We start from the raw sequence: 27,153 nt of genomic DNA, 5'->3' as shown, positions 1-27,153 counted from the left end.
CTTTTCAAATTCCTTTGTTCATTTAAAACAAAGTTTTAAGCTGTTTATTTACGTGGTTGTTGGTCTTGTAAAGCTCTTTTTGTTTGCGTTGGATCACAGAAACTGAATGCTGGAATTACTATTTTTAGAGAGTGCTGCCATTTGTGTTAGTGATAAAATGTATCATGTTGTTATGGCAACTGAAATCCTCATGTACTGATTAATGACATTGACATTAGTTGATGGAGAGACTCATTTGATGCTGTTTAGTCCTATGGAATATTTTAATAAACTTTTTTCTTTTAATTTAGGATTATTTTTTGCAATACAGTTAGTCTTATACAAATTCTGTGTGCAATACTTTCTTAGAGGGTTGTCACGTTACAGTAGCTTAGTGATCCTAAACTGTGTTCAGAGACAGTTGTTTACCTGAAAATGCTGAATACATTATAACAGCCTTTCTAGATTTGCTATTATAAGGACAGTCTGTTTTTCAGGTATTCTCATAACCTAGTAATAGGGGCAGTTGATGATGTTTATTGAAAAAGTGGATACTTTGCATCAGAATAAAGTGCAGTATTTGTCTCCTCATCTTTCTCATAGCTCCCATTTGCTAATATTTCCTGAAAATACGAGGTTCTACCCACTTGGTATTCGAGATTCCTTTAACATGTCAGTCCGCACTCACTGTGGTCCAGAGCTGGTAAATTTAGCCCTGATTTCAGTGGATGCAGTTCTGGTGACTTTGTTCCTTGGCTGCATAGTTCAGCAGGGCTGAATCTCGATTCATGATTACCTCAGTTTCCTTAGCTTCTCTTGGTGTTCCACTTGCATGGGTTTGGCTGTAAAGTAGTTGTAGTTGCTGTTTTTGTTAAATAAAAATGCATGTGGAGCTGTAAACATATTGCCATGATGATTAAAGCAAACATTCAATGGATAATGTAAAATAAAAGTATTTGATTGTCTTCAAAAAGTATTAAACTTTCCTGTTAATTTTAGCATGCAATCTCCACGCATTACTTGTTTAGATAAAAAAAAAAAGAAAGAAAAGGAAAAAAAAAAAACAGGATACAGACTTTATAGCATTGTTGGTAAAAGCCTGTAGTAGGTTTTAAATCTCTCACCACTATCTCTTCAGCTCTTCCTCTAAAAGATTATGGAATAGGTACAGCCAAGATAAAGAATAGAACATATTTGCTGGTAGTTGGGGATGGGGACAAAAAAAACCTTATATTTACAAAGGTCAGCAAGAAATGACAAAAAGTAAACGGTAGATCACTAAGAATATCAGTCTTAAAAATTGCAGGAGAGTGTAGGTGAACAACTAATGTATGCAAATTGAAAACTAAATTAACCTTCTACAGTTGTTTCCTTCTATGTTTTTTTCATGATTGCAGAAATAAAAAAGCTAATTTCTTGTTTATCAAGATCATATATCTGAGTTCATGTATGTACAATACAAACAGATGAAAAAGTCTTTTGTTGTAAAGCTTTAAATAGTTTTCATATTTGAAGTAAAAGGGCTCTGTAATGTAACTGACGCTGAATTTTTAATGTGTATTTGTAGACTGTACTGTGAATTCCTTGCTTGTAGTACTGTTATATTCCCTACAATTTGCAAATTATATGGATGTTTATTTTTATTTTTTAGAGAGCAGATAATAAAACAGTCAACAGAACTGGTCTGCAGAGCTTACAGTGAGATATATGCAGCTGTGATGGATCCTTCAAATAAGTATAAGGACCCAGAAACCATACTACACAGATCTCCTCATCAAGTTCAGGCACTTCTCTCATAGTCTTGTCTCACCCAGATTTATCTGAATCCATAATTCTGTCTTTGAGTATTTAAATTGAGTTATTTTTCTGTTTTGAATTTTGATGTCTGCTTAAAATATGTAGGAATGCAGTTTTGTTTAATCTGTTTGGCAAAAGTCGAGTCTTTCCTGTGTCTTTGAATGCCTTCTATAGGCCAGAAAATAGAATATAGATTAAAAATTATTTTAACGTATTCCTCTGATGGAAATGGACCTTGACAATATGCAATTTATTTGAAAAAGAGAGTAAAGGAGAAAGGAGCCTTTTCTTTGCCATGCATGATCCTTTTGACCAGATGTTGAACCAGTGTCTCTTATGACCTCACCAATATTTTTATTTGCTCTTTTTTCCTGTTCTTTCACTCTTTTTCTCAGCCTATCATCAATACACACTGATACTGTTTCATTTTAGTATGGCTAATATACTTTGAATGTCTCAAGTCTTTCACAGCTCATAAATCATTTTAGAATATTTGATGCAGTTTTCCAAACCTGTTGATTAAATCTTTGAAGCAAAATTCATATATATATATAAAATTATTTTTTTTAATCCATTGTTTTTGTTCCTACTGTGGTGGTTTTTGAATAATTTGCATGTACATAACCTGGAACTTCATGCTTTAAGTTATTTTTATAATTTTATTTTACTAGAAAGATTTTTTTGGTGCAGTTGTTCTGTAGCAATCCTTTAATCAGTTGAAGGGTGCAGATCTCTTAAGGTTGGGACCAGTAACAGTGTAGGTTAGGAAGATCGTTTGCACAGCGGTGTGGCCATTAGTTATTTGTATGCATCAAGGGGGAGATGAGCAGTCATTCATATTGAATTAGTTATATACTTAAGATGGATGCTTTTGTCACTAGTTATATTCCCCATATAAAACATATGCTTAGTGGAAGTCAAGTCTGCACGTTAGTGTATGCTCGTGAAATAGCAAGAAATAGAGAATAGCAGCAACAATGCCTTTTTAGTCTCTTGGAAAACTCATTGCACGAGTTAGAAATTAGCTTTGGTGGTAATACCACACTATAATAGCTTCTTTATGGGCATAATTTGTTAGTATATTATAAAAAGATTTGAAATTGTAAGTGTCCCTGGAGTTCATGGATCAGGCATAAATTCTTTTGTAAATGTGAATGTTAGGTTTATTCTGTTTGAATACACTAGAGCTGTAAGATGAAAAAAAAATCTAGAAGCTTAGGAGAATTGTAATGGAAAATTATGCTTTTACTAGGTAACGCACTTAAATTATTCAGAATTTGTGTTACCGTAGTATATATTCAGAAGGCTGTTCATTGTTGTTTAATAACGTTAATATTGCTTAATATGCCTATAATTATCTAATATGTGAGAATTACATTAGTTGTGAAAGGGTTATAAATTAGCTTATTATTAGATTAACATACTCTTAAGAATGAACTTTTTCCTCAAATTACACTCAGCCTCAGTCTCAAGTAATCAGTCAGTAGTTTGCATGAGGATTAGTAAGAAGTTGCTTCCTGTCTTTGAGTCCAACTAGAGACTTATCCATGATTTTATCTTCACTGAGTAACAATGCAAGAGCTATAGAAGTTGTAACTTGTAAAAACTAAAATCAATCACTAATTTTGGTCTGTACAGTTAAAGTAAATGACAGAGGGTCACAAGAGAGCAAATACATCAATAAAAGGCATTTGATTTACTGACTTCTGTCTTCTGTGTGTTTCCTCTGGCTGCCTTCCTACAAGGAGGAAGGAAAAGATGATGAGATTTTGACTTATCAGAACTGCCGTGATAGAAATGGCACTTTAATTTTACAAATACCACCCCAGGATTTCCACACCAGGACCCGTGATGCTTCAGTCCTCTAATTGCTTGGTTTAATGTCTGACCCGTAAGCGTTGCAGTGAATGGGATCGTGGTGGGTGGCAGTACTGGATCCGGATACGCACCAGTTGTAGATCTGATTTGAGTATCACGGTGCATCAAGAGATGCTCACCTGGGCTGGTTTAGTCAAGCACATCTGCTGTTGGGCCTTAAACTCTTTATACAGAGGGGCTTGCCTTCATAGAGTGAGTCCGTTATTCTGTGCTGAGCTGCAGCATGCTTGGGAAAACTGCAAAAAAAGAGGTATTTGAATACTGGCACTAGCAGGCAGCGTGCTCTGCATTTGACATTCAGACGACCCAATTCTGAAAGTAGGTGAGTAAAGGGCTTCGAGCGCTTTTGTGGGAAGTGGGAAAACTGGGTTCTGGGCCAAAGGAGTTTGGAATCAACATCCCTCTCATTCCTGGAGAGCACCCAAACCCTTCGCTTGTTGTGCAGCTCGAAATGGGACAGCTCTGATGCTTCTCTCCTAAATTTAGCAGCTACGCAGAAATAAGTGCGAAGCATGGGAGGCATGAGATACAACAAGCAAGGAGGGGTTTGGATCTGTGAGATGTATGTGAGAGCTCTCCTGAGGAGTCCAAGGTTTACATCTTCTGCCGGTTGTTACTTAGGGGCCTTACATTGACCTCCAATTACATGAGTCCCAGAAACAGAATCAGTATCCCAGGACTTTATCATGCATAGACATATCAAGCAAACAGTTGAGTCTGAGTTGGACCCAATGTTGTACACCAGCACTGGTGGCAATGCCTCTGTCTTCAATCTTCTCTGTAACGCTTTCTCATCACCTCTCTCTAAATACGTACACCACGCTGAAACTAAAATATAAACCTTGTTTTAATTGCAGCAGCCCGGCCGCAGTGATTTTTTCTTTTCTAATACAGGAAAAGAGAAACTTAAGGAGGTTTGGAAAGGTGATAATACATTTGTTTTGTAGCGTTTAAGTGCTCCTCCTTATTCCCTGAGATTTATGACTCTAGCCCTGAATTTTGTCTGTTTATAGACTCTGCTGTAATTATTTTTATTAAAGTTTTTGAAACGTGTGTTAGAGGAAAATACTTTCAGAACCACTAAACTTTTCCATTCATTTCAAAAAACCTCTAGCTGCTATTTAATCCCTTCACTTGCCTTGCTGAGTCACTTTGCAGTCAACCCAGGGGGTGGGGAGCTTAGCAAATTTTGAAAATGAAATGGAGGGCTTAGACGTATTTCCATGAGTAAAACGCACCCTTCAGAAGCAGCGCAGACATAGGTGTGGGTTTGTTTGAAGTCTGCTGCCACCTGCTTCTGAGGGAAAAACGCCGAAAGGAGCCATTTGCGTGTGACAAGGGCACCCATCCAAAACAGCCACGGAGGGCTTGCTGCCATAAATCGATGCTAAGCCCATGTTAACGTTTGACGAGTCGGGAAAGAAAGTGGCAGTAGAAGTGAAAGGTATGCTGTAGAACTTAACTCCTTCATGCATTGGGATTCCTTGCTAAAGGTTTTCAGAGCCTCTCCACATCCTTTCCCCCGTTGCATTTAAAGACTTCACAAGCTAGACCTCAGGACAGTCTTGCGACTGTGGTACCAGTTCTAGCCAAGTAAAATGAGGTTCTTTGAGGCATCCAGTGACATACAAAGCGCTAGTTGAACTTGGAGCCGATTTGTCTCTTGAAAGAAATTCAAAAAAGGGGAAGTGAGTGTAACTTAAACCTGGATGCTCGTCCTGAGGGCAGGGGAGGCCATGCCCTTCATAAAGCATCCTTCGTGGAGGAAGGGCTTTGGGCACTGTTTTTTATTTCGATTCCAAATGAAAACCAACATTTTCTGTGAAAAGGATGTGGCCTGATGCTGTGTGTCGATGGGCCCTGGGAGGGCTCAGAAACCCTCAGACCAGGCTACTGAATAGCTGTAGTTCTGCAGCCAGGATTCCCGGGGCACCCTGTGTTTTTGGGAGCACACCGAGCAGGCTGCAGAGCTGGGAGCAGGCTCACTGCTGTCTTCTGGTGGCACACCTGAAAAAAAAAAACAAACATCTACGGGTATCCAGCCATCCGTTGCGTGGTAGGGAGCCAGCTTAGTTTGTCAGAATTAAGCTAATTTTTTCAAAAAGTTTAATTTTGCTGAAGAGATGGGTACGCCTCTCGCCACACAAAGGTCTACTGATATCCCAGCTGTTTGCATTTTTGTGTAAAGAGCCGCTGATGTAGAGGTGGTGTGGGGAGAAATGGATTAAAACCTAAGCCATTGCTTCTGCCTCAGTTCTTGACCGACTGTCCAGCCCCTCAAAGGTAACGTGGGTAAATCTTTGGTAATCTCCAGAATGTCCTGGTGCAAACCGATGGAAAGACAAAGTGCAAAAGACACCTGGCAATGGGCATTTAGCCCTACGTTATGGCCTGAATCAGGGTACAAACCCCCTCACACTACAATTGGCTTGGTATAAAGGAAAGATGAACTACGAAGTCTTTTCTCTTAAAAAAAAAAAAAAAAAAAGGCTTATTTTGACTACCTTGCATTAGCAGTAAGGAAACCTTGCTTAAGCAAGATATGGCTGAAATATGTTTGGTAGATTACTGTAGAGGGGCTGACAAAAAAAAATCATCCTGTTGCATGTTTCATATTCAGACAATGAAGCTTTCATTTGCTGCCTCGTTCACAGATGTGGTATTGTCAAATTGCAGGAAAATGCCTGGCAGACTGTATCATCAACTATATTTAGGGAGAAAAAAATTCAGCACACACTATTTATAGAAGCCACACAAATAAGCACAGGGTTCTTATCAGCCAAAGATAACATTAGTCGTGATTTATCAAAGTAATCTTTATTTTATGGAAAATGGATAATAGGGCGTAATTTAATCCTTTGTGAATGTAATGTATATTTCAAAGAGTTCTTTCTTGTCAATAAAACCATTTGTTGTACTCGTTAAACTAATTAGTCTTGTTGCTGTTGCTTAGGACAGGATAAAAGATATCCGTTAACGAAACGGGGAGGAGAAGAGGGGCTCGAAAGTTTGTACACCAGACTGTGTTCCTTGCCAGCCACCCTTCGGACCGAAACAGGCTTCGCTGCGAGCCTGCGTTCGTGGAGACGGTGCAGAAGACACAACTGCCTTTTCAAATTCTGGAACAAAACACCCCAAAAATTCAGCTCGTCCCTGGGCCACTCTAGTGCTGCAAGCACCAGGGGCTCCCCCGACCTCCGGGCTGGTGGCAGCCCAGGCCCCGGCCTGGCTCTGGCACCCAGCGCCACCGGGGAGGGCCGCGTTCCCGGCCGCTTCTCTCTGCTCCTTGCATTTTTTCCACCATATGCAAACACATTCCAGGAGCCGTGCAGAAGGCGAAGAGGGAAGAAAACAGAACGGCCTCAGTGCTCCCTGCGTCGGGCCCTGGCCGTGCGCATGGAGCGAGGGCAGGTTCGCGGGGCCTGGCTCTTGCTGAGGCCGGGCCGGGGCTTGGCTCTGCGAGGGGTCCCGGGGCAGTGCCAGGCTGCAGGCAGGACGTGAGCTCATCCCCTGGATCTGCAGCTGACCTTGAAAGAACAGAGTCAGAAGTGGGGAAGAGTCAGAAGAGGACACATTTTATTAACTTTCTCTTCTTTTTTTTTTTTTTTTCTTCTTGATGTTTTTGGTGTCCTTGTTCGTAGCCTAGCAGCCTCGTGAACTTTAAATAGGAATTTATGAATGATTTGCAGAAGATGACTCGCTGCTCTCAAAAGACCAGCTAAGCTCTTAAAGATCCTTCTCCCTTAGAAATGGTTCAGAAAATGTCCTCAGAAGGGCCAGGTTATGGAGAAATCCTTAAGGAAGGGTCTTGTCCCTACTGTCTGATCTGTTCTGCCTGGTCATCCCAGTTCCTTGGTTCTCTTTGTACCCTGCATTGTAGAAACTGTCCAAATATAATGTTTCTGATCCTGAAACATTGCATCCAGAAGTTTCGCAAGTCCTTGGATCTCCTGGACACGCCAGTGAGGAGAGGCCCTAGCTTCCAGCTCCCACAGCCCCACTGGCGAGCTCGCGGAGCAGATTTGTGTCCTCCTGCCCCCTACTGCTCTGTGTCTACATACTGTGGAAACAACAAACATTTATCCCTCTCAGGATCCATCCCCACCAGTGTCCCAGCCAGAAACCTGCATCTGGTGCTCCATCCCCCAGCAGCAGAAGGGAGGTGACAACGCTCGAGGAGCCAGCGTGCCCCGGGGACTTCCAGCACAATGACCCAAGCGCAGCATCCAGAGCACTTGGGAGCAGTGCTCCAAAAGGCTCCGACCCCAGAGATGCTGTCCCCTGTTTGAGGACAGGGTGCCTCCGAGGCTGGCCCACCTGGCCGGCTGCCCAGAGGGGGTTTCAGCTAGCCAGAAGTACATGGCAGGGCCCTGCATTGAGTCAGGCCATGCCAGAAAGAGCAAGCGAGCTTGACGGTGCACAAGGGTATCACAGCAATGATAAAAGCATGTCGGCTTTCCCTTTACATGGGATCACTTTAGGGAGGCCTTTGATATTTATTTTTTATGTCATCCAGAATGACAGAAGGACCAAAAACTGTTTCACAAACAGCATATGAAATAGACAGCAGTGAGGAGCACTAGCCATTAGTCCTTGTTGTTGTTTTTTTGTCATTGGTGGTGGTTTTTTTTGTTTTGTTTGTTTTGGTTTTGTTTGGTTTTTGTTTTTTTGATGAGATCTGAGGCTATTTTCAATCCCCCTCCTTCAGGTGCAGCCCCCGTACGGCAATGCCTGAACATAAAGCTGTAGTACAAAAGGTGATTCAGACCACTTACAGAGTGGATTCGAGCATCTTTTTGAAGTAACAGAGAGCCAGGTGGCCTCTGAAGACCTCTGAAGGCTGCCTTGAGACAACAAATCAGCTTTTCAGGTGCCAGTATCATGTCAGAGCCACTGTGGGCCCATGATGAGAAAATGTACAAGCTCCTGCTGCCTGTTCATATTACATTTGGGACAAATTAGAGGCTTTTGGAGGGGTTATCTGGCCATAGCAGATCTTGTAGTGCTGGAGGTCGAGATTTCAGCAGGATAGTGACTTGGGATTCAGGCTCATCCTTGTTAACGCTATTTTGCTTTTTCCCTCTGATTCCTCATTCCCTACAAAGATGACAGACTGCTGAAGCAGGTGGCTAAAAGCAAGGGAGCAGCAGCCTTCGTTTCCCCCGTGCTTCTGTGCAGCCGCCCCCTCCACGCATAAAGCAGAGCCTGGAGAGGAGGGTGCCCTCTGCAACTCTACGTGCAGAATTTGCTCCACTAATCCCCACTGCGCAGAGGAAAACAGCCACCTGCATTTTTACCTTTCATTTGAACGCTAAGTGATGCGGCTTTTAGTTCAGGGAACTGATAGGGACTGACAAAATTGCAGTAAGGTGAGATGCGATATTTTTTTTTGCCAATATTTTTTTCTGTGTGGCAGAAACCGCGTTGTCTTTCGTAAACAGGTGAAGAGGTGTCTGTGGTTGTGAACATGTTCTTCCTTTTTCTTCTTGGAAATCCACTCTCAATTAGTCGGGAACATTGGGTAAACTGGTGCTAATGAAATAAAAGGGTTTATTAGGTTACACAACGGTATGCGGGGGCTTAGGGGACAAAGTCAAACATTTACTCAGGCTAACTTTAGGGAGGGAAAACAGCTAGGGAGATCACAAGGTAAAGAGCTGAAAACCAAAACTTCACCAAACCAGGCAGATTAGTAAGCTAAATAGGGGATAAAGAATACAACAAGGCTGCTGTGTGGAGAGAAGCTTCTCTTTTTCTGACTCTCTGTTGCAGTTACCACGTTTCCTCCTGCTACAACTGAACTCTGGCATCAACTTTGCAAGGGCTAGTGTCATTAAAAGTGCACTTTTAATATATACAAGTGACTTCAAATTTGTACTGTGCTGTGATTTTTTAACTTTTAGTCCAATAGGTGCCGAGAGCCAGAACAGCTCCTGTTTGACACGTAGCTCCCAGAGAGCTCAGCAGCACAGCACTGGGGCTCAGAGTGATTCTTTTCTGATCAGATGGAGAAAACTACTTCAGAAGAGACTAACAGTCCTGCAAAAATGCTAATTTACTCCCTCAGACAATGCAGAGAAGAAAAGTTCAGTGCGAGCCACCTGCCCTGGGTGGGACTGAGCCCTGAGCCCCAGCTCATGGCCTAAATTGACCTTAAATGCCACAGTCACAGCAGAAATAAAGTAATTCACTGGGCACTTAGCCAGCCAGCTACATACATGCACTCCTGCCTGCATTTTTCTGGACAGAAAGCGAACGTTGTGACCTCTCCAGGATCCTTTGGAGCACTGTTTTTCCCAGCACACCCAGGATGCCACTTGACCTGAGCATTGCAAGTCTCAGCCACGGAGTATGTACTGCAAAAAATGAGGGTGAGTCCTTAATTGCCACCCTCACCTCCACCTGACACCAGTGTATAAAGCTGGGTAGGGATTGCTTGACATGGATTTGGCAGGTATCGTTTCTCCTACCTCCTAAAGTCACATTTTCTCATCAGGTAAGTGCGTGTTGCTGGGAAATGAGAGTGCACTAGCACTTCTGAATTTGATTTCCTGATTTTCTGGGTGTAGAAATGTGTTGTTTGTGTCCTAAGATTAGAAACAAAAGGTTATTAGCTTCCTAGGTATACTTACCCTCATTGTATTTTCTGGAGACTTGATGGGTCTAAAAGAGGCTGGTCTAGAAAAGTTGTTAAAAGCGTTGCCTAAGTGGGCACCAAAGTCAGCCCAGGGCTCTGTTACAGGTGCCTCTGACCTGGGAGGGATGGCAGAGTGTGAAGGCTGGGAGCACCTGATTTAGTTTATAGTTTATTTCTTCAGTAAGTTCCTGATGCTGTAGAAACTTAGGCATACGTTTTAGTACATGAGTAATTATACCGTGTGTGTATATTTCAAATTAAACAGGGGATTTCAAAAGAAGGGGGCATCTGCATATCTGCATGAACACTGCCACCCAGGGATGAGTGTTGCTGGACCTCATTTGAGGTTTGGGCTCTCAGCAGAAGCATGGTCTAGGAGTAACCTCTGAGAGTGTCCCAGCACATCTGAGTTACTTCTGAGTGCAAGTGAAGTCGGAGAAATAATGTTCTTCTGGCTGAGAACTAGCAAGTCTAACAAATGTGCGTAGAGGAAAACTCCCAGCCCAGCTCTCTCCATGGAAAAGATCATTGACAGGCTGGTTTCTAACAAGCCAATAGAAATTGATTCTTGCTGCATTTAAGTGTGTTAAAACTACAAGCAAAGTTTAAACATGTTTATCTGCTGCTATTTCTGCTTTTAAAGAATCTCTCATTAACCTCAGTTAAAACTAATCTAGTCACTGCACTATTTTTGTATCCACTCCCGAAAGGAAAAAGAGGTGGATTTCATGATAAACTGTGCTAACATGAACTTTGATGCTATGTTGTGTTAAATAACAGAGTATGGAACATGGAAATCCTCACTTGTGGTCCTTTTCCATATATCTACTTTACAAAACATATTTCTTAACGGTCTGTATATTTAAGCATAATCTTCACTAGATGTCCTGATTTCTCCTAAGCCTATGGAAACAGATAGAGTGCTGTGAATTTAGATGTGTGTTTTCTTATGAAGCCTCTTCTTTTGAGTTTCAAGAAATAAAGCATAAAACATTTGCAACTTCTTTGACTCCCCTATATACACACTGTTATTTAATGTTCCAGCTGCTAAACGTGTTGCTGATGTAACCGATTCCTTGTGAACAGCCCTAGCTGCAGCCATGATTAGAGGCAGGTTTGGGCACCAGTGGCGTAGCGAGGGGCAGTGCTGGAGCAGGGGAACCAGCACGTGCAAGGTACGCTGCGAGTGCAACGGAGTTAGCTGAAATACCTTAATCAGATCAAAAGCAAATTGCTCTGGCAGTCTGTATTATACTGCCCGGATATCCCGATTCCCGAGGGCAGGAAACACTAAAATCCCAAGCCGGTAGAGACGAGATTCAGCGGGACAGGAGGAAGTGAGAGGGACAAGGCAGAGCAAGATATATGGTCTGCAGAAAGACACGGCGTGGCAGATGCTCACCGGGGGCAGAGATTACTCGAGGCAGGAATTGAGATACAAGCGGCAGAGAAAATACGACAGGAAGCTGCTCTACACCCCGCTGGCAGGGCGCGAGGATGGAGGAAGGGCTGCTCGGGGCAGATAAAGGAGGCGGTTGCAGCCCAGGCAGCGGGGACAGGGACAGGGACAGGGATGGAGCAGTGCTGGCAGGCGGGACGGGTCTGATGCAGATAGCACAGAGAGCACCAGGATGCTCCTGGCTCTGCTCGCGGGGCAGTGACAAAAGCAGGGGCTGCTCCAAAAGCTGCTCTAAGAAGTGGGAGCGAGAGGAGGAATTGAATTGGAGCCGGTGATCCTTCCTGAGCAAAGGATCGTGGCATGCGTTAAAAATAGAGCCCGGTGTGCAAGAATAAAGGCTTTTCAGGCTTCGGGTAATGACACCTCAGACAGGCCCATCTATATTAGAAGGCAGAAATGTTAAGACACCGTATTACAGGTGTTTACAAGCCAGACACAAGCAAACGAAAAACAACCCAAAAGTCGAGCATTTATTTATAAAACGTCAGAGTTGTGCTCCCCTTTGCATAAACCTGATAGCCACGCAGCTTGCACTGATGCATCCTTACACTTTGCATCCTGCAAAGCCATGGGGCCATGTGTCAACCCTGTGCAGGAGGTGGGCAGCTCCGGAGAGCCGCTGGGGGAGATGGCTCCAGGTATTGAGCAACATGGGAAGAGAAAGGGAGGTGAGGGCGGGCTAAATGCCGTGCTGGGAGCAGGCTTTGCTTGCTGATGAGCTTGCTTGGAGAGAGGGGGGATAAGCAAAGGACACTTTTGCAGGAAAGCTTTGTGGTTAAAGCCCCAAACTGCACAGCAGGAAATCCGGGTTACGTTCCTGGTGGTCACAACCGGTGGGGAAGTTCACTTTTAATCTCCGTGCTTCAGTTCCCCCGCTCTGGGTGTCGTGAACAGCTCGGCCAGAGCCGAGAATAGCCGTGGGCCCCGGCGGGATGGAGGGGGCTGAACCCAGGCATATGCGAGGAAAGGGGCCCTGTGCTTTGCTCTCCCATCCAAAACCGCAGCACTGAATAAGCAGATCTTTTATTACCCTGATGTTGTCAGTCTAATCTGAATCTTTCCGCTCCGTTTGCACCCTTATCTGGCCGCAGCCAGCAGGAGGCTGGCGAGGAGGCTTCGCTCAGCCCGCACCGCGCATCCCGTAGCACCCGCTGGCAGCACAAGATTAAATCTGGTTACGTGCCCTTCTTATTCTGCCTCTCCAACGGTGTCTCGGATGGATGCCAGGTCACTGCCCTCATCTGAAAAGCCACTTAGCAAGGACCAGGAGGTAGCAAGGCAGTAAGGATAGCTGTATACTTAAATGCTTAACATCAAACGATACAGAAGGTAGCCCAGGACAAAAACCTGAATGTTTGCCCTCAGTGGACCATAACTCCAGTGGTAACAACTCCCACGGGGACAAAGCTTTGGTCCTACCTAAGGCAATTGCAGGTGTAATGCCCTGCTTATTTTCTGGGTTTTGTTTATGTTCATAGAGAGGAATTATTTCTTCATTTTCCACCTAGCCAGATAAAAGCTTTTACTCAGAGCTATGTCTAATATCCAAAGAATTGTTTTTTCTACATCAGAGAAGAGTTGGCTTTCTCCAGCCCCACATTCTTCAGGTCCACTTTGCCACACCATTGCTAAGCTGGTGCTGGGGAGTACTGGTGGGACACTTTGATACTTACTTCATCGTCCTCATAAATCCTCAAGGTCTTTTGCCTTAAGCGTGAAGGTATGTTCTATATTAAAACACCCTTTCCTCTATTCTTATCTTCTTCTGGACTTATCTTCTCTCTCTCAGAATTACCTGGCACCATTTGTCTTGCAATTTCGACTCCCTTCTTTTGTCTCGGCAGCAGTTTCCCCCGTAAACCCCACTTCCCGTGTAAAGCCTCATTGCCTCTCTGCTCTCTTCCTGGAGCCGTCTTCTGTCACAAACTGGAGCCAGGATGTTTTAACCTTCTCCCATAGTGCCTGATTTTAATCCCTATCCCTAGTCACTTGTGATTAATTAGATTGTTTTCATAAAATCACAGACATTTACACTGGGATTTTAGCCTGTGGTAATCTGAATTTAAGTAGCTCTACTGTTTGTTGTTACTACTTTCAATCATCTTCTTTCTACTGCAAAAAAACTGGGGTTCAGGGTGGATTTTTCTACAATTTCTTTACTTTGTGGATCATTAAGTTGTATTCTCTGTACTAGAGGATATTCTTTTTGCTTAACCTCATCCTTTGTTTTGCTTTAAGACCCGCATATCCTAGGAGAGAAGGTTTGGAGTTATTTTCCCTCTCTTTCTGCACCCAGCAGTTGCTCAAGCCCTTTCTGCTGTTTTCCATCTCCTGTCTTTTTGTTCAGAGGAACTATGATGTATTTACCACACTGCATTACATCTTTACTTGGTATGTCTTTCCCTTCTCTAAGGCATACTCCAACCACCATGTTCTTCCTCTGCTCACTGGGTTGTTACTTCTCTTTTCAGTGCCTCTCCCACTTCTTTTTCACCATTGCTTTTATATAAAGACATTTTGCTGCTCCTCTTAGCCTGTCTGAACTGGTTGCAGTCTCCATTTTGGGCCTGGTTTTGTTTTTTGATATAGACTACCTGTCGTACTGGCAGAAATGGCCATGCTATGAAACCTTGCTGCATCCACGGGTCTTGAGCACTGTGTGCAGCTGTGGTCCCTGCACCTGAACATGGTTATACTGGAATAAAAATGCTATAGAGAATGGCAATGAGATGGTGAAGAGACTGGAGCAAGCTGCTTGTGAAGAGGGACTGAAAAGGCTGGATTGCTTCAGTTCAGAGAGGAGAAGGCTAAGGAAGGATATGGCATCCCTCTGTCATCCCTAATCTTACAACTGCTGTATGGGGCACCCAACACAATGGACCTTGGTTAGCATCAGGATTTGTGTGCTTTCCCCTCCAACATCGCCCAGCCCAGGCAGCCAGGACAGCCAGGAAGGCATTTCCTGTATGTTCCTGTCTTTCCCATTTATTGTCAAGGATCATCAAGAAACAGGACTCATGCTATTTGGGGAGGACAAATGGCTTTCTCAAGCCCCATGCTCTGCAGGTCCAGATGCATGACCCTTTGGGGTGATGAGTGTTCAGAGGTCGGCAGATCTGCAAGGACTTCGGAGGGCTCAGGTGAGATGGAGACACAGCAACATTGGTGGCAGAAAACAGAGGAGAGAGGAGAGCATCAGAGACTGGGAGCCTCACTCCACCAGGTGCAAACACAACTCTGCCCACAATAAGATGCTTCGTTAAAACAAAGAGTAACTTGGTCTAGTGGGAGGTATCCCTGCCCGTGGAAGGGGGATGGAATTAGGTGATCCTTAAGGTCCTTCCCAGCCCAAACCATTTTTTGTGATTCTGTGAAAATTTCAAGACAGGAAACACTGATTTATGGTTTTCCCCTGTTACAACATGCTGTAGGTTGCAATGATAATGCAAACAATCCAGAAAGGAAATAGAAATGATATTCCTACTCAAGCTGTTAATGAATCAAGTTGATGTGTGTTGAGGTTAAGGGAAAAACTTGGAATCATGGAATCACAGAATAACCTGAGTTGGAAGGGACATGCAAAGACCATCGAGTCCAACTCCTGAACTCTTTGTGCTTCTTCCTTTTAAAGAGTAATTGGGAGGAAAATAAACAAAACAAGCAAAACAGCAGAATAGCACTTTAGCATTTGTAGAAGATATTTACAAGGAAGAGATACTAAACAAATCTAGATAAATTCAATTAAAAGTGTACTCACTGTCCTGATTTACACTGAGAGCCATAAAGTTCTTTTAAGCCTACACTATTGTTGTAGGTATTTTGCGCTATGCTGCAGGAGATGAGTTGCACATAGAAGAATAATTGGTGATTAAAGCCATTTCCTGGTTTTACCAGGCCTTCCTCTGGGATCTAGGGGGGCTGCTCACCTCTTTTGTTGTCAAATTTCTGTCCACTAAGTGCAAACATTACAGAACTGGGGGCTGTGGCTGATTCACCAGTAGGCCACACTGCCATCCTGAGGGACCTCGACAGGCTGGAGAAACGGGTTGACAGGAACCTCCTGAAGGCCAGCACAGAGGTGTCATAAGCCAGTATCTGTGGGTTTTAAAGCACCATTAGGCATGTGTAAGGTGAACAAGAGTATCAGAATGTGATATTGTGAATAAACATTGTGCAAGACTTATTACTCTTTGTGTTTAGATGAACTCCATCCTAGGGACCTTGTGTGAAGGTGGATTCCACCCCGCTTCCCTTTGAGAACTTCTGACACCTGCTCCTTGCTCCTTCTCCCAGACCATGTAGGGAAGGAATCAGCTCAGCTTTAGGTCTGGTCCAGGAAGGCAGATTTGCAATTTCTGCAATATTTCATACACACAGAAAGTTAAACATGCAAGCATAAAATTGGTAGCCCCCCCCCCCCAGATAGTCTTTTTACAAACAAAAGGGTTTTTTTGTGTGTGTGTGTGTGTGTAAATCTCTTTCTATTGTCAGCATTTTTGCATTAATCCTGCTTACCTTTTGCCAGGGAATAATTTCACAATCAGTTTCAGCCAGTTCATTTTCCAGAAACCCAGACTGGAACTTAAAAAGAGATTAACTTCTAAAAACAGATCCAAAGTATGCACAGAAAATAAAATAAATAAAAAAAAAGGAGGGAAAGGTTTGCCTTGAACCCTGATAAAGGGTTGAAGTGCAATACTGCCCTGTTGCCTATTTACCCAGTCCAGCAGGCAGCTGCATTTGATCCTGCCAAGTAAAAACAGCAGCAAAATGTTCCTGTTTATACTGGTGCTCCTTTAAACCTGTCTCAGTGGCTGTTTGCTTAGCTTTAGTCTATCATGAAAGATACACCAGGAAAGCATGGTTCCAGTTGAAAACCTTGAAGCAGGGACCTTTGCTTGGCATCAACACGGCTGAATGAAGTTGTCCAAAAAGGCAGCCAAGGCTCAGCAAGAGCCAAGCACTGCTGAATCAGGGGGGAATGGCGAGGTTAAAAACTGGATGCAAGCCAGAGATTGTGAAAATATAACACCTGGCTCCTACTTTAATACACAAGCTTGTGTTAGCATCTTCCTCTCCTACAGAAACCTTCCACCCACCTGTGTTACTTAAGGCCCACCAAGAACCAGACTGTTCCCAGCAGCTGGTCATTTCACCACTGACCCCGTCTGTAATTCTTCTGTGGTCTAAAGCTGGTGGTGTCTTTTTGAATGCAGATCCAGCCCTCATGCAGGCAGGGAAAAAAAAAGAAAAAAGGCAACAACAATAAAATAAATCCTTGTTGCTTACTATTTGAGCTGTCAGAACATCAGCACTGGAGAAACTGGATACCTTCCATGTCAGCAGTGGGGGGCCACTTTTATCACCTCCTTGCATCATGACTGAGGATTAAAAAAAAAAAAAAAAAAAAAAGGAAAAAAGAATGCTTCAAGGTGAATGAATCCTCTGGAGGTGCTGCAATTTGTCAGATCAAGGTTTTCTGAAACTTTTGAAGTATCTTCAGATTAAAGGCTTCCTCAGAAACTGGTATCACTCTGCTGCTGGTCCACACAGGATTGTAAAATATACCTGAAATTAGTTGTGGTTGGACAACAGAGAAAGAAATCACCATCCCAGGATGCCGTTGCCCTTTAACCTGCAGTTCATAGGAGGCAGGACCACACAGATTTGTTCGGGCTAACCTTTGCACTTTCAGCAGGTGCGTTTTGTTTCTGGGCTGTTGATTCTTGCTTGGCATGGTAACTTACTATGTTGTGCATAGTGCTGTGATTGCTACCTGCATAGCCCCCGTGATCTCAGATTATCTGAGGAACGCTCTGCTATTCAGATACCTTTCAAATATGCAAATATGCGCTGTGGGAATGCCCAGAAAAGACAGTTTCCCATCTGACTTTTATTTTTGCAAAGGAAGATAAACATTAAACAGTGCAAAGTACAAAAATATGATGGGGGTTGTGAGCAGGAGGCAACAGGAGAAGATAGAGAAGTTCTGCAGATGAAGGTTTTTGCAAAACAACAAATATGCTTGCCTTGAAAGTCACAGACATTGTTTTCCTGTGAAAATAGCTCTCACACAGGCTCCTTGGGCACTTAATGTAGTCTTACAAGATATTTTTAGAGCAGGGTGGCTATTGCTACTATCTGAGTGTCTAACCTCAAATATCCAGTTGATTGCTTACCTTTTAAGTCTCTTGCTTTGGCCTTGAATAACAACTAGGATTTCTGAGCCTGTGTGTATGAGCAGGAGACTTACCCCGACAAGCAGAATGGAAAAATAGTGCAATCTGTAGAGGCAAAGAGAAGCTGTGAGTTCAAGGCAAGGTTTAGGCACTGCCAATACACACAATCCCAAAGATGAAAGATAGATTTGAAGATCGTTTAGAAGGCATAGCTCTGAAAAGGTGAACAATTCCCTTCTTTTCTCTGCCCTTTTTGTATGATTCAGCTGGACAATGTGGACTTCCACAAGGAGATGTTTTAGCTATTCTCAAAATACACTTTCTGTATTTAAATCCAGAAATCTCTCACTGTCTTCAAAGGGTGGAGAGCTGCAGGCATAAAGAATTGGGGTACCTCACCTAAAAGCAACTTTGCAAAGCACTTCGATGCAACAAACTGTTGCGTTATGAATAAATAAAATATCTCAGACCTGAGACAACTTCACCACGACATTTCTGCACTTGGAAATAGCTTCTAGCCAATGCAAGGGCATTCATTTACAGGGGTGGGAGGAGGGTCTGGAAGATGTCTAGCAGGCAAAACAACATGCTCAGTAAGGCCAAGCCCGTGTCCCAAAAGTGAAGAGAGGGGAGGTGGAAGAGTGGCAACAGGAGCTTTAAGTAGGCCCTTAGCCAGCAGGGCTGCAGAGCAGCCTTAAACGTAAATCCTGAAGCCATTTCTGCTAAAAAAGATGTCACCACACTGACAGATAATTGACAGCTGATAACACCTTTTCTCTTGTAGTGCATGAGTCATCCCAGCTACGATTAGTACCCCAGAAGCAGCATCTAAATTAGAGGTGTAATTGCCCTAAGATATACCTTGCAGTCAAGGAAAAGAAATAATCTCCAGACCCCATCCCAACCTCATTCTGGAGGGGTGTCTCACTTAAACTGACTATGCACCTACACTGGTGATTTAGTTATCTTGTTCAGTGTCTAAATTTAAGTAGGACAAATGGTTTGGGAGGCTGTTCTGGAACAGGGTAGAAGGCAGCAGTAGTAGAGCAGGAGATGGAGTTCTGCAGAGGCATAAATCAAAGCAGCAAAGGATACTAAGAAGTGGAAATGGGTTGGTGCATGAGCAGCAAGAGCATGCCTTCTGTAGAAGCCATGTTTTCCAGTAGATCTCTCTAGTACTCTTTCTAAGATCTTATAATGTCTTTCTCACCAGTGCATCCAAGTGTCCTCCAGAGGACGCTGGTGACAGGAATGTCATCTGCCAAAACAGGCTGTTTGGTCTCACCCATAACCCCAAAGACAAGAGAAAATGGTACTTTTAGAAACAATTGATAGGTGTATGCCTTGTGCCTGGGTTTACTGAGATATTGAAAACAAGCTCAAAGAGGCATAGAATCACAGAATCATAGAAACATTCAGGTTGGAAAAGACCTCCGAGATCATCTGGTCCAGCCATCACCCTACCACCAATGTCACCCACTAAACCATGTCCCTAAGCACGATGTCCAGCCTTTCCTTGAACACCCCCAGGGACGGTGTCTACCCTGATCTCCAATACCTTTTCTACAAACATCAATTCCAGCCATCTGTTTTCCAGCATCTACTAGTACATGAGATTTCTCCTCTCCAGGTACAGGTCTCAGCATTTGCTTTTGTTGAACTGCACGATGTTCCTGTCAGCTCATTTCTCCAGCCTGCCATACAGAGATTATTTATTTTCCATAATGATTAAAATTTATTATTGCGGAAGAGTCACTGCAAAACACATGATTTGCTTAACATGCTTTAAAGCTCTCTCTTAAGTACAAGAAGATGTCTTAAATAGGCTTCTAACATTTTACTGTTACTATATAAGATACATGAACATGAAGGCATGTATCATGAGTCTTTAAGACTTATTATGAAGAATTAATTTAATAAGTCTTTAAGAATTTGATCTCCAGAAGTACAAAATATTCTCGCCTCCAAAAATGGTAATAAGTATAGGTAATTCCTTGCTAGATAAGGCTAGGGCTAGCTTTGTGATTCAAGGTCACACAGGCTGTGTACATTCAGAAGCCCTGTGGCATAAAAGCAATGTATCTACAGAGTGAAAAAGTTCATGCAGATTATCCATTGTTCACACTACTTGCATTTTGGAGGACATGCAGTGGAAAGTGAGGAACCAGTTGAGTTTGCTAGATCCTGTGTTGGGCAGAAAGTTTATTTCAGGTGCCCAGCATATACACTAGAATAATCTAAAAGTTAGTACCTTGCTTTAGTGGGATGGAGTCAGTGTCTAAAAGCAGTGTTATGGCTCAGGGGGAGGCTTCAGAGGCTAATTGAATGTCCCCAGACATTGTTCAGGGTGCTGGAGACATCTAGCTAATGAAAACACAGGGTGTGAGTTGGCCCTGTTGTGGAGCACTTTCCTTGCTTCTTATTCTCCTCCTGATGTCAGGAATCTCAATGCCTTTTCTGTATGACAGCCCAGCTGCTCTTTCAGACCAGACTGAAGACTGGTCTTCCCCCCGGGGCCCTGGAGATCTGCTGCCAGGTCAGTGGAGAGATGTCTGGTGCTGATCTTTGAAGACAAGGATGGCTTACCTTTTCTTTCTGAGAAAATCGGGGCATCGCATTCTCTCTTTAATCTCAGAGCTTTCTAATATCATTCTTGACTCCTTTAATATTTGACGGGTGTTGGGGATAGCTCAAAAGGAACAGGTTTTATATTTTCCCTAAGCATCACTACATCAGAAGCAGGATCTCTAGGCTGCATAGACCTTGGGTACAACTCCTGTCTTCTTAACATGTGTGTATTTATTACTATGCCAATATTTCCCACTAGATGAAAGATCTTTTAGGTGTTTTACCTTAATGTATTTAGAGGTACCAAATATATCTTTCTGTCTTTGATTTTCAAGACTAAGGAAGCCAACAGCTTTCGTTGTCCATTTGCAGAAAAGGTCTTCATTACCCTGACCATCCCACAATTATGACAATGAGTTATACATGAGCAAGTAGAGGGATTCCTATGTGTACACTGAAGTGCATAGACTATAACCGGGCATGAAACATTTCTGAAAAAGTACTGTGCTTTAAGGCATCCTATAATCAGCTTTTTATTATTATTATTATTTTTCCTTCTGAACACACCGAGACTACCTCATAAAATGGATGGGTGCCCTAATAATACTATTCTAAAATTTAAAATGAAATTTCATGAAATGGGAAATCTGTAAAATATTTGTAACATATTTTTAAAATCTAAATATTTTCAGTAAAAGTATTTTGATAAAACATACAACCTTATGTTACAAGTCAAAACAGAATTGGTAGTCTCAAGGATGCTTTAAACTAAGGTAATTTATACATGCGTTGTTTAATATCTCTAAGCAATATTTACCTCACTTCATATAGATTTCAGGTTGTTTTGGTGGTTTATATATAGCAGCTAGTTCCTTAACACATTTGTGAATCTGATTAATTTATTTCTTGTCTTTTATGGCAAGTTAATATTTCCTATAACTAGCAATGATAGTAAAGTTCTCCCAAAGCATGCCAGCTACAGATGCAAGCATTATAAAGACTAAATAGTGTGTATCATCTCATAAATGTGTCCTTTGAGATAATGCAAAATGAGGCACAGTCAGTTAAGATATTAATCGTGTATGTTTAAAGTCCCTGACAATGAAACTATTTTATGAAATAGCTTTTAAAGCAGTTATAAGAATGATTCTGTCTCCATTAACACCCACACACGTTTCATAAGCCTCCATTTCACTTTGATAATTTTAGAACTGGATAGCTTTGTTGTGAAGCTGAGAAAGCAACAAACTCACTATTCCTCTCATGCTAGCCGCAAAATGCTGAAGATGACCTCCAAAACTGGGTTCCCCTTATTTAAAGGACAGCTACAGGCAGTAGGGTGTTCCCCCAGGTGATGCCTCTGTGTCTCCTGAGGAGCTGTGGTTGCTTCAAAGGGGGCAGTCGGTGCTGGCACCTCATGTGCACAGTCTGGAAGCTTACAACTGCCCCCAAATTAGCTGCTGATGGCAGAGGTGTGACTGAGTGCAAAACTGTGTATCAAAACCTGTACGATAATGCTGTCCACTCAAATTCACCCCTGGGGTATATATATGCATATATACATACATTCATTCAGGTAGCTATATGTATACATATTCACATCTGCTTCAGGCGAGCTTTGGTGAGATGCTGAGAACCAAAATGATGATCTGAAGAGGTCTAGAAAGGCTATGGGGAAAGGCTATGGGGAAGAAATTCCTCTCCTTATTCCCTTCCCCGTTGCTCGTACAGCTCATTAGCTCAGCCAGCATACTGTATTTCAATACACTGATTTCAAGCTCGGTCCCAGCAGGTTCTCACAGGGGCTGATGAACAGTTACTGATCTGCACAGGCACATTCTTCTGTTATTATCTGAACGGGATTGTTGCTGATTGATTGACAAGGGGATAAACCACAAACGAGTGAATCCTCCCCTACATTCTGTTCCCCCCAACAGCTTTTGGGTGCAGGAGGAAAGAAAAAAGCTGGTGTCCCTTAATGAGGATAAGGCATCAATGTGCTTAATGAGACTATGCACAATTATATGAGATAAGATAAGAAGCTTAGGGATATCAGAGCTCAGGCTTCAGGGCAAACCCAACTCATAACTAATAGGTGCTCAGAAGAGATACCCTCAGTGGGCTGTGGAGTTGTCCCCACAGCTGCAGGGAGGTGGCCCACCACTGGTCATGCCTGTGCACCACTGATGGAGTCCCAGGGACCTTTCTGCTTCCCTCCCAGCCATCACAAGGAAGGCACATGGCGCATCTGGAGAAAGTATCTTGCATTAATTTTGGTTTCATGCAAGCGTTTCTGCACTGTGGGGCAGATGGAGGGGTCCTCATCTATCTCAGGGTCTCCAGTAGGAAAACACAACAGAATGTCCTCTCCAGAGTAACCCCATACAACAGTGCCAACGTTGCTTGGCAAAATCAACATTATTTTTTTTTCTATTTTTTATTTTCTCCTTGTGGTTCAGGTGCTCCTAAAACCAATGCACTGGACCTCACCCTTAACAGGAGAAGCTGACAGTGCCATGGGACACCCCTGCATAAATGCAGTGCTAAGGAACAGCCGCATCCTTGGAGCATTAGCTGGTGCCAAACCTGTCCCCAGGCAAAACAAGATGTGTTGCTGGTTACTGCCATCTCTTCTGTTTTTTGTACTGGATTCAGCCAAATCTGGAGCTTTGCCCTGCTGGAGACTGGGAGAGGACCACACTACTGTAAGGTGGGGATGAGGTATGGAAACTCAACAGAGGAAATAAATTACCACCCTGCCCCCCATATGAAAATTGTCTCCATGCTGCTTTTACAGCATGGAGTGTTTCAAGGCCAAGCCCATCTGAGGGAAGGAGGACAGTGGCCAGCTCTGAAGGAAACTCTGCAGCACTGGCGGCTGGCTCTGAGCAGAGGAAGCTTGCATCATGGTGGTCTGTCCTCTGCCCTCTAGTATGTAATTATTTGTATTATTCACTTCCTAGTGCTTGCTTCAGAGTAACAGATAGTTGTGCCACATATTTGTGCCTTTGTGCCAGGTTCTATTACTGTGTATTCTTTGTATTGAAATGCAACTGGGGACAGCACCTGCTCCACAGGGAGCTTTTTCCCTCAGTGCACAGGACAGACAAAACCCAGGTTGCTTTCTGTGGTTTTACACACAAGAGAATGAGCGAGGTCTAGGATACATTTCAGAAAATCTTAAGCACATCTACTTAGCAGCAGTGTGTGTTGAAATGATTTGCTAAATCAGGCCCTTCAGAATCAACCAAAGCCTTTCAGGAAAAAAAGGTCCCAGTGCCAGCTATCAGATGGGGGATGGCCAAGTCCAAATTTTCTGTCTTAATCATAGGAAGGTATTTAATTTATTAATGTATTCTTTCAAGTCATGTATATATCTTTTCCACAAGTAATCCAGGAGACCAAGAAAACATCTTTCGAAGCTCCCAAGATCCAAGGGGACAATTAGAGGAAATATTTATTTATTTTTTTCCACTAAGTGGTAAAAACATAAGGAAGGGTGCCACTTCTCAGGAAAGCCACATTGACTCTCTTGCTTCTCGGAAGCTTTTCTAGGAAATAGGATGGGGTTCCTTCGGTTCCCTTTGAAGAGGGCGATGTCACTGAATTTCAAGCCATTCATTTGCAGAGACCTAAGACAAATATTTTCCTGAACTTTGACTACCTGAATCAGGAAAAAATAATGTTTATAAACAGACACTGATGTTACTGATGACATACTTGGCTGAAATCACAAAGGCTTATCAGTATTCAGGGGCTTCTGAAGTAGGGTTTGTAAATGTCTAACATGTGTGTAAGTGAGCAATTTCCTGTAAATCAATGTACCTTACTTTAGACTTCAGCTTAATAGCAAATCTACCCTCCAAAACAAGTGACACAATCATTGCTATATCTCTACATGAATGCTGCCCTGTACCGTTTTGCTATTTTCTCTTTTTCTTTTAGCAGAAAATTTGTACTCATCGTAAGCTTCAATTACGCTAAATGAGCGCTATAAATCTGGAATACCTGAATGCATAATCAGCAAACAAAGGGTGGTTTCTTGAATGTTTTTATTAAAAGGATGTACCTTAATAAATAGATGGCAACAAATGCTAGAGAGAACAACAGCATGGCAAAACGGGTACTTGCTTTTTATGGTTTGAAGAAGGCCTATTCTGATCATTTAAGGGACCAGAAAAGTAAAATGGAGCAAACACGTTGATTCAGAGAGCAAACAAAGAAAAAAAAAAAGGAAAAAAAATTATTCTCGGCCTTCGTACCGCAGAAGACAGATGGGTAGAGTTTGCATTTTCCGTGTTCCTGGGATAAGCAATATTTTCATGGCAGGTCCACCCTAAGCTGATGTAAGCAGATGACACTCTGAAGTCACTGCAGCCCAGCCAGTTTACCAGTCCCCGGGATGCCCTCCTCTGTTTTTTAGAGCTGTTATTTGAAGAGTATGCTTTTTAGCAAAGCAGCAAAAGTTAAGCAAGAGGTTGAAGTGGCTCTCATTCCACTTATAAGCTTGGTCCAAAGCTCCATCTTGCACTTTATTTCCAAGCCAGCACCAGGACTTAATGCATATAACTCATCCTACAGTTTCTGAAGGAGACCTGGTTTGCAATTTCCCAGCCACAAAGCCTGCAAAATAGGGCTCAGAGGGTACCAAACTGAATTGACCTGAACTAGGAACCTCCAAAGCTGTGCTCAGCAGAAGCTTTCCCTTTTATAAAGAAGCCAAGGAAAGCAAACGTCCCAGCATATCTCTCTCATGGGTCCCACGGGATGCTGACCTGTGGGCCCCTCTTGCTGCCCCCTGATCTGGGTGACGTAGGTAAATGTGCTTTTTTTGGACAGGGGCTGTTTGCCAACCTTTGGAAGAGAACGAGGTTCTTGTTTCACAACCGAAGGGAGAAGACTAAGCTGTGTGAGAGCTGCCCCCGCTTGCTTACGTGCATAGCTATTGCTGAATGGGATGCTTAAATTGCTAATTCTTCAGGAATCCATTTCCATCAGTAATATGGGGTTACAGAGACACCTTTTACAAGGACAAGCACACACACAAAACAAACAAACAAAAAAAACCCACCAGCTAGGGCTCATGATCACTTTGAGGCCCATGACTACTAAATTTTCTTCTCATATACACAAGAGAGAGGGATAAAATAGCCTGGACCATCTCATGCATCTGAAGCACTACCTAGGGCCAGCAGAAGCAAAAATGGAGCTTCCTGAGCCGGGTGGAATTAGAGCAGGAACACACATTTTTGGGAAATGACACTGAAAATTCTGATGCTTTCCACAAGTGTGGGCCCACTGAGTTCTGATGCCATTAAGCTAAGGTGTATGAAACCTCTTCAGTACCACTTTCTTGTGTGGATTCTCTGATGTCTGGACAATGATAAGCTTGTCAGCCATTGCCTGGCCTACTGCACGAGGAGGGGCTGACTTCAGGATACTTTTATAATCATATACACCTCAAAACTGAAAAGTTAAACTGCTGGGTTCACTCATCATAAAGACAGCATAGACATGCGCATGCCCACTAACTTGATAAAGATTATGTGTCAATCTTAGGAAACGTGACTAATTTATCTGCCAGAGCAGGAGGCAGTACAGCAGTTGTTCCAAGTTCTGCCAATGTGTAAAATCAGAAGAGGTACTGACAATCCTAACAGCATGTGTGGTGTTAGCTAGGAGACATCCCTGTACCTATCTTCACCCATACAAAAGACAAATCATTCACCTGCTCACCTCTCAGAGGAGCAGGCACACAGTGCAGCTTCATGATGTCACTGAAATCAAAGCCAAAATCTCCCGGCGTGTCCATGGCACAGCCAAGTGTATATTGAGCTCCCATCCAGCCACGCCATATAAGAGCATGATGGCATCTGTGCTATGAGTGAATGAATGGAGGAAAAAACCCACACCTGCTCTTCTCATCCGAGCTCCTTCCTACGCTGGGTGCGGGCTGGATGCAGGGTCACTCTGCTGGAGAACATCTGTGTGTTCATGAGTGGCCTGGTGACCATCACCTCTTGAAGCTGAGAGGTGCTGCTGATGGCCCCCAGTTCTACCTCGTGAGGGCTCAGCCAAGGGCTGTGGCCAGGTATGAGGCACAGGGATTCATTCCCTTGCTGCAGACTCAGTGAGGAGGATTTTATCTGTAATATCTGAATCCTACTTCATAATAAGAAGCTAATTACCTTAAATGAAGCCTCAGCGCAGCTAGTGAACTGAAGGTAATGTATAATCATCCCTCATATCAACAGGATAGCAAGTAATTGGCTACTTTCCTGCAATCTTCACCCCAGCTCACCTTGGTGTAAAATAATTTCACTGCTCTGCCTCAAAATTCCCTTCCATGCCAAGTAAATAAGGGTGCAATCTTTTCCATTAATTCTAAGAGGCGCCGGAGCAAGCCCTGCACATGTGGGAAGTGCAGCCGCGGTGTGGTCTTGCTGGCTGTGGTCTCTGCTGAAGCACTCGTTCACAGAGCTCATCGCACACCAGCCCGCATACCCAGGGCCACAAAGGCACTTCTTGGCTCCCTTTAAATGTGCGTGTGATGCAGTTAGAGCAGGAACAGGTATTTCTGTGAACCGATACACTCTGAAAATGCTGGTGCTTTTCACAAATGTAGGCCAGGTGAGGTCTCACCCTGTAAAGCAAAC

At 43.2% G+C, this 27,153-nt stretch overlaps 1 protein-coding gene and 1 long non-coding RNA gene across 5 annotated transcripts in view; one reads left to right on the top strand and one right to left on the bottom strand.

Moving 5' to 3' along the window:
- Window positions 1-3,477, top strand: part of COG6 (component of oligomeric golgi complex 6) — a 52,303-nt gene extending 48,826 nt beyond the window's left edge. For both annotated transcript variants that reach the window (XM_080555774.1, XM_080555775.1), the window contains exon 19: window positions 1,631-3,477. In XM_080555774.1, coding sequence (XP_080411900.1) covers window positions 1,631-1,778 — 148 coding nt within the window. In that variant the 3' untranslated portion in view covers window positions 1,779-3,477. The remainder of the gene's footprint in view (window positions 1-1,630) is intronic.
- Window positions 1,868-18,813, bottom strand: LOC308177901. Of its 3 annotated transcripts, none has more exons than XR_013939471.1 (5): window positions 16,469-18,813; window positions 16,266-16,331; window positions 15,938-16,105; window positions 15,677-15,845; window positions 1,868-7,181 (listed from the first exon to the last, which is right to left on the bottom strand). It is a non-coding gene; the product is annotated as an uncharacterized lncRNA (long non-coding RNA). The 3 variants fall into 3 exon arrangements; XR_013939472.1 differs by having other exon boundaries at window positions 16,266-16,974; window positions 17,082-18,813; XR_013939473.1 differs by having other exon boundaries at window positions 16,266-18,811.
- Window positions 18,814-27,153: the final 8,340 nt, after the last annotated feature.

The sequence above is a fragment of the Anser brachyrhynchus genome (genome assembly GCF_964034855.1).
Source record: "Anser brachyrhynchus genome assembly, chromosome: 1".
NCBI classification, from domain to species: domain Eukaryota; kingdom Metazoa; phylum Chordata; class Aves; order Anseriformes; family Anatidae; genus Anser; species Anser brachyrhynchus.
The sequence above is the reverse complement of the archived record's forward strand: the minus strand, read 5'-3'. Positions and strand labels throughout refer to the sequence as shown.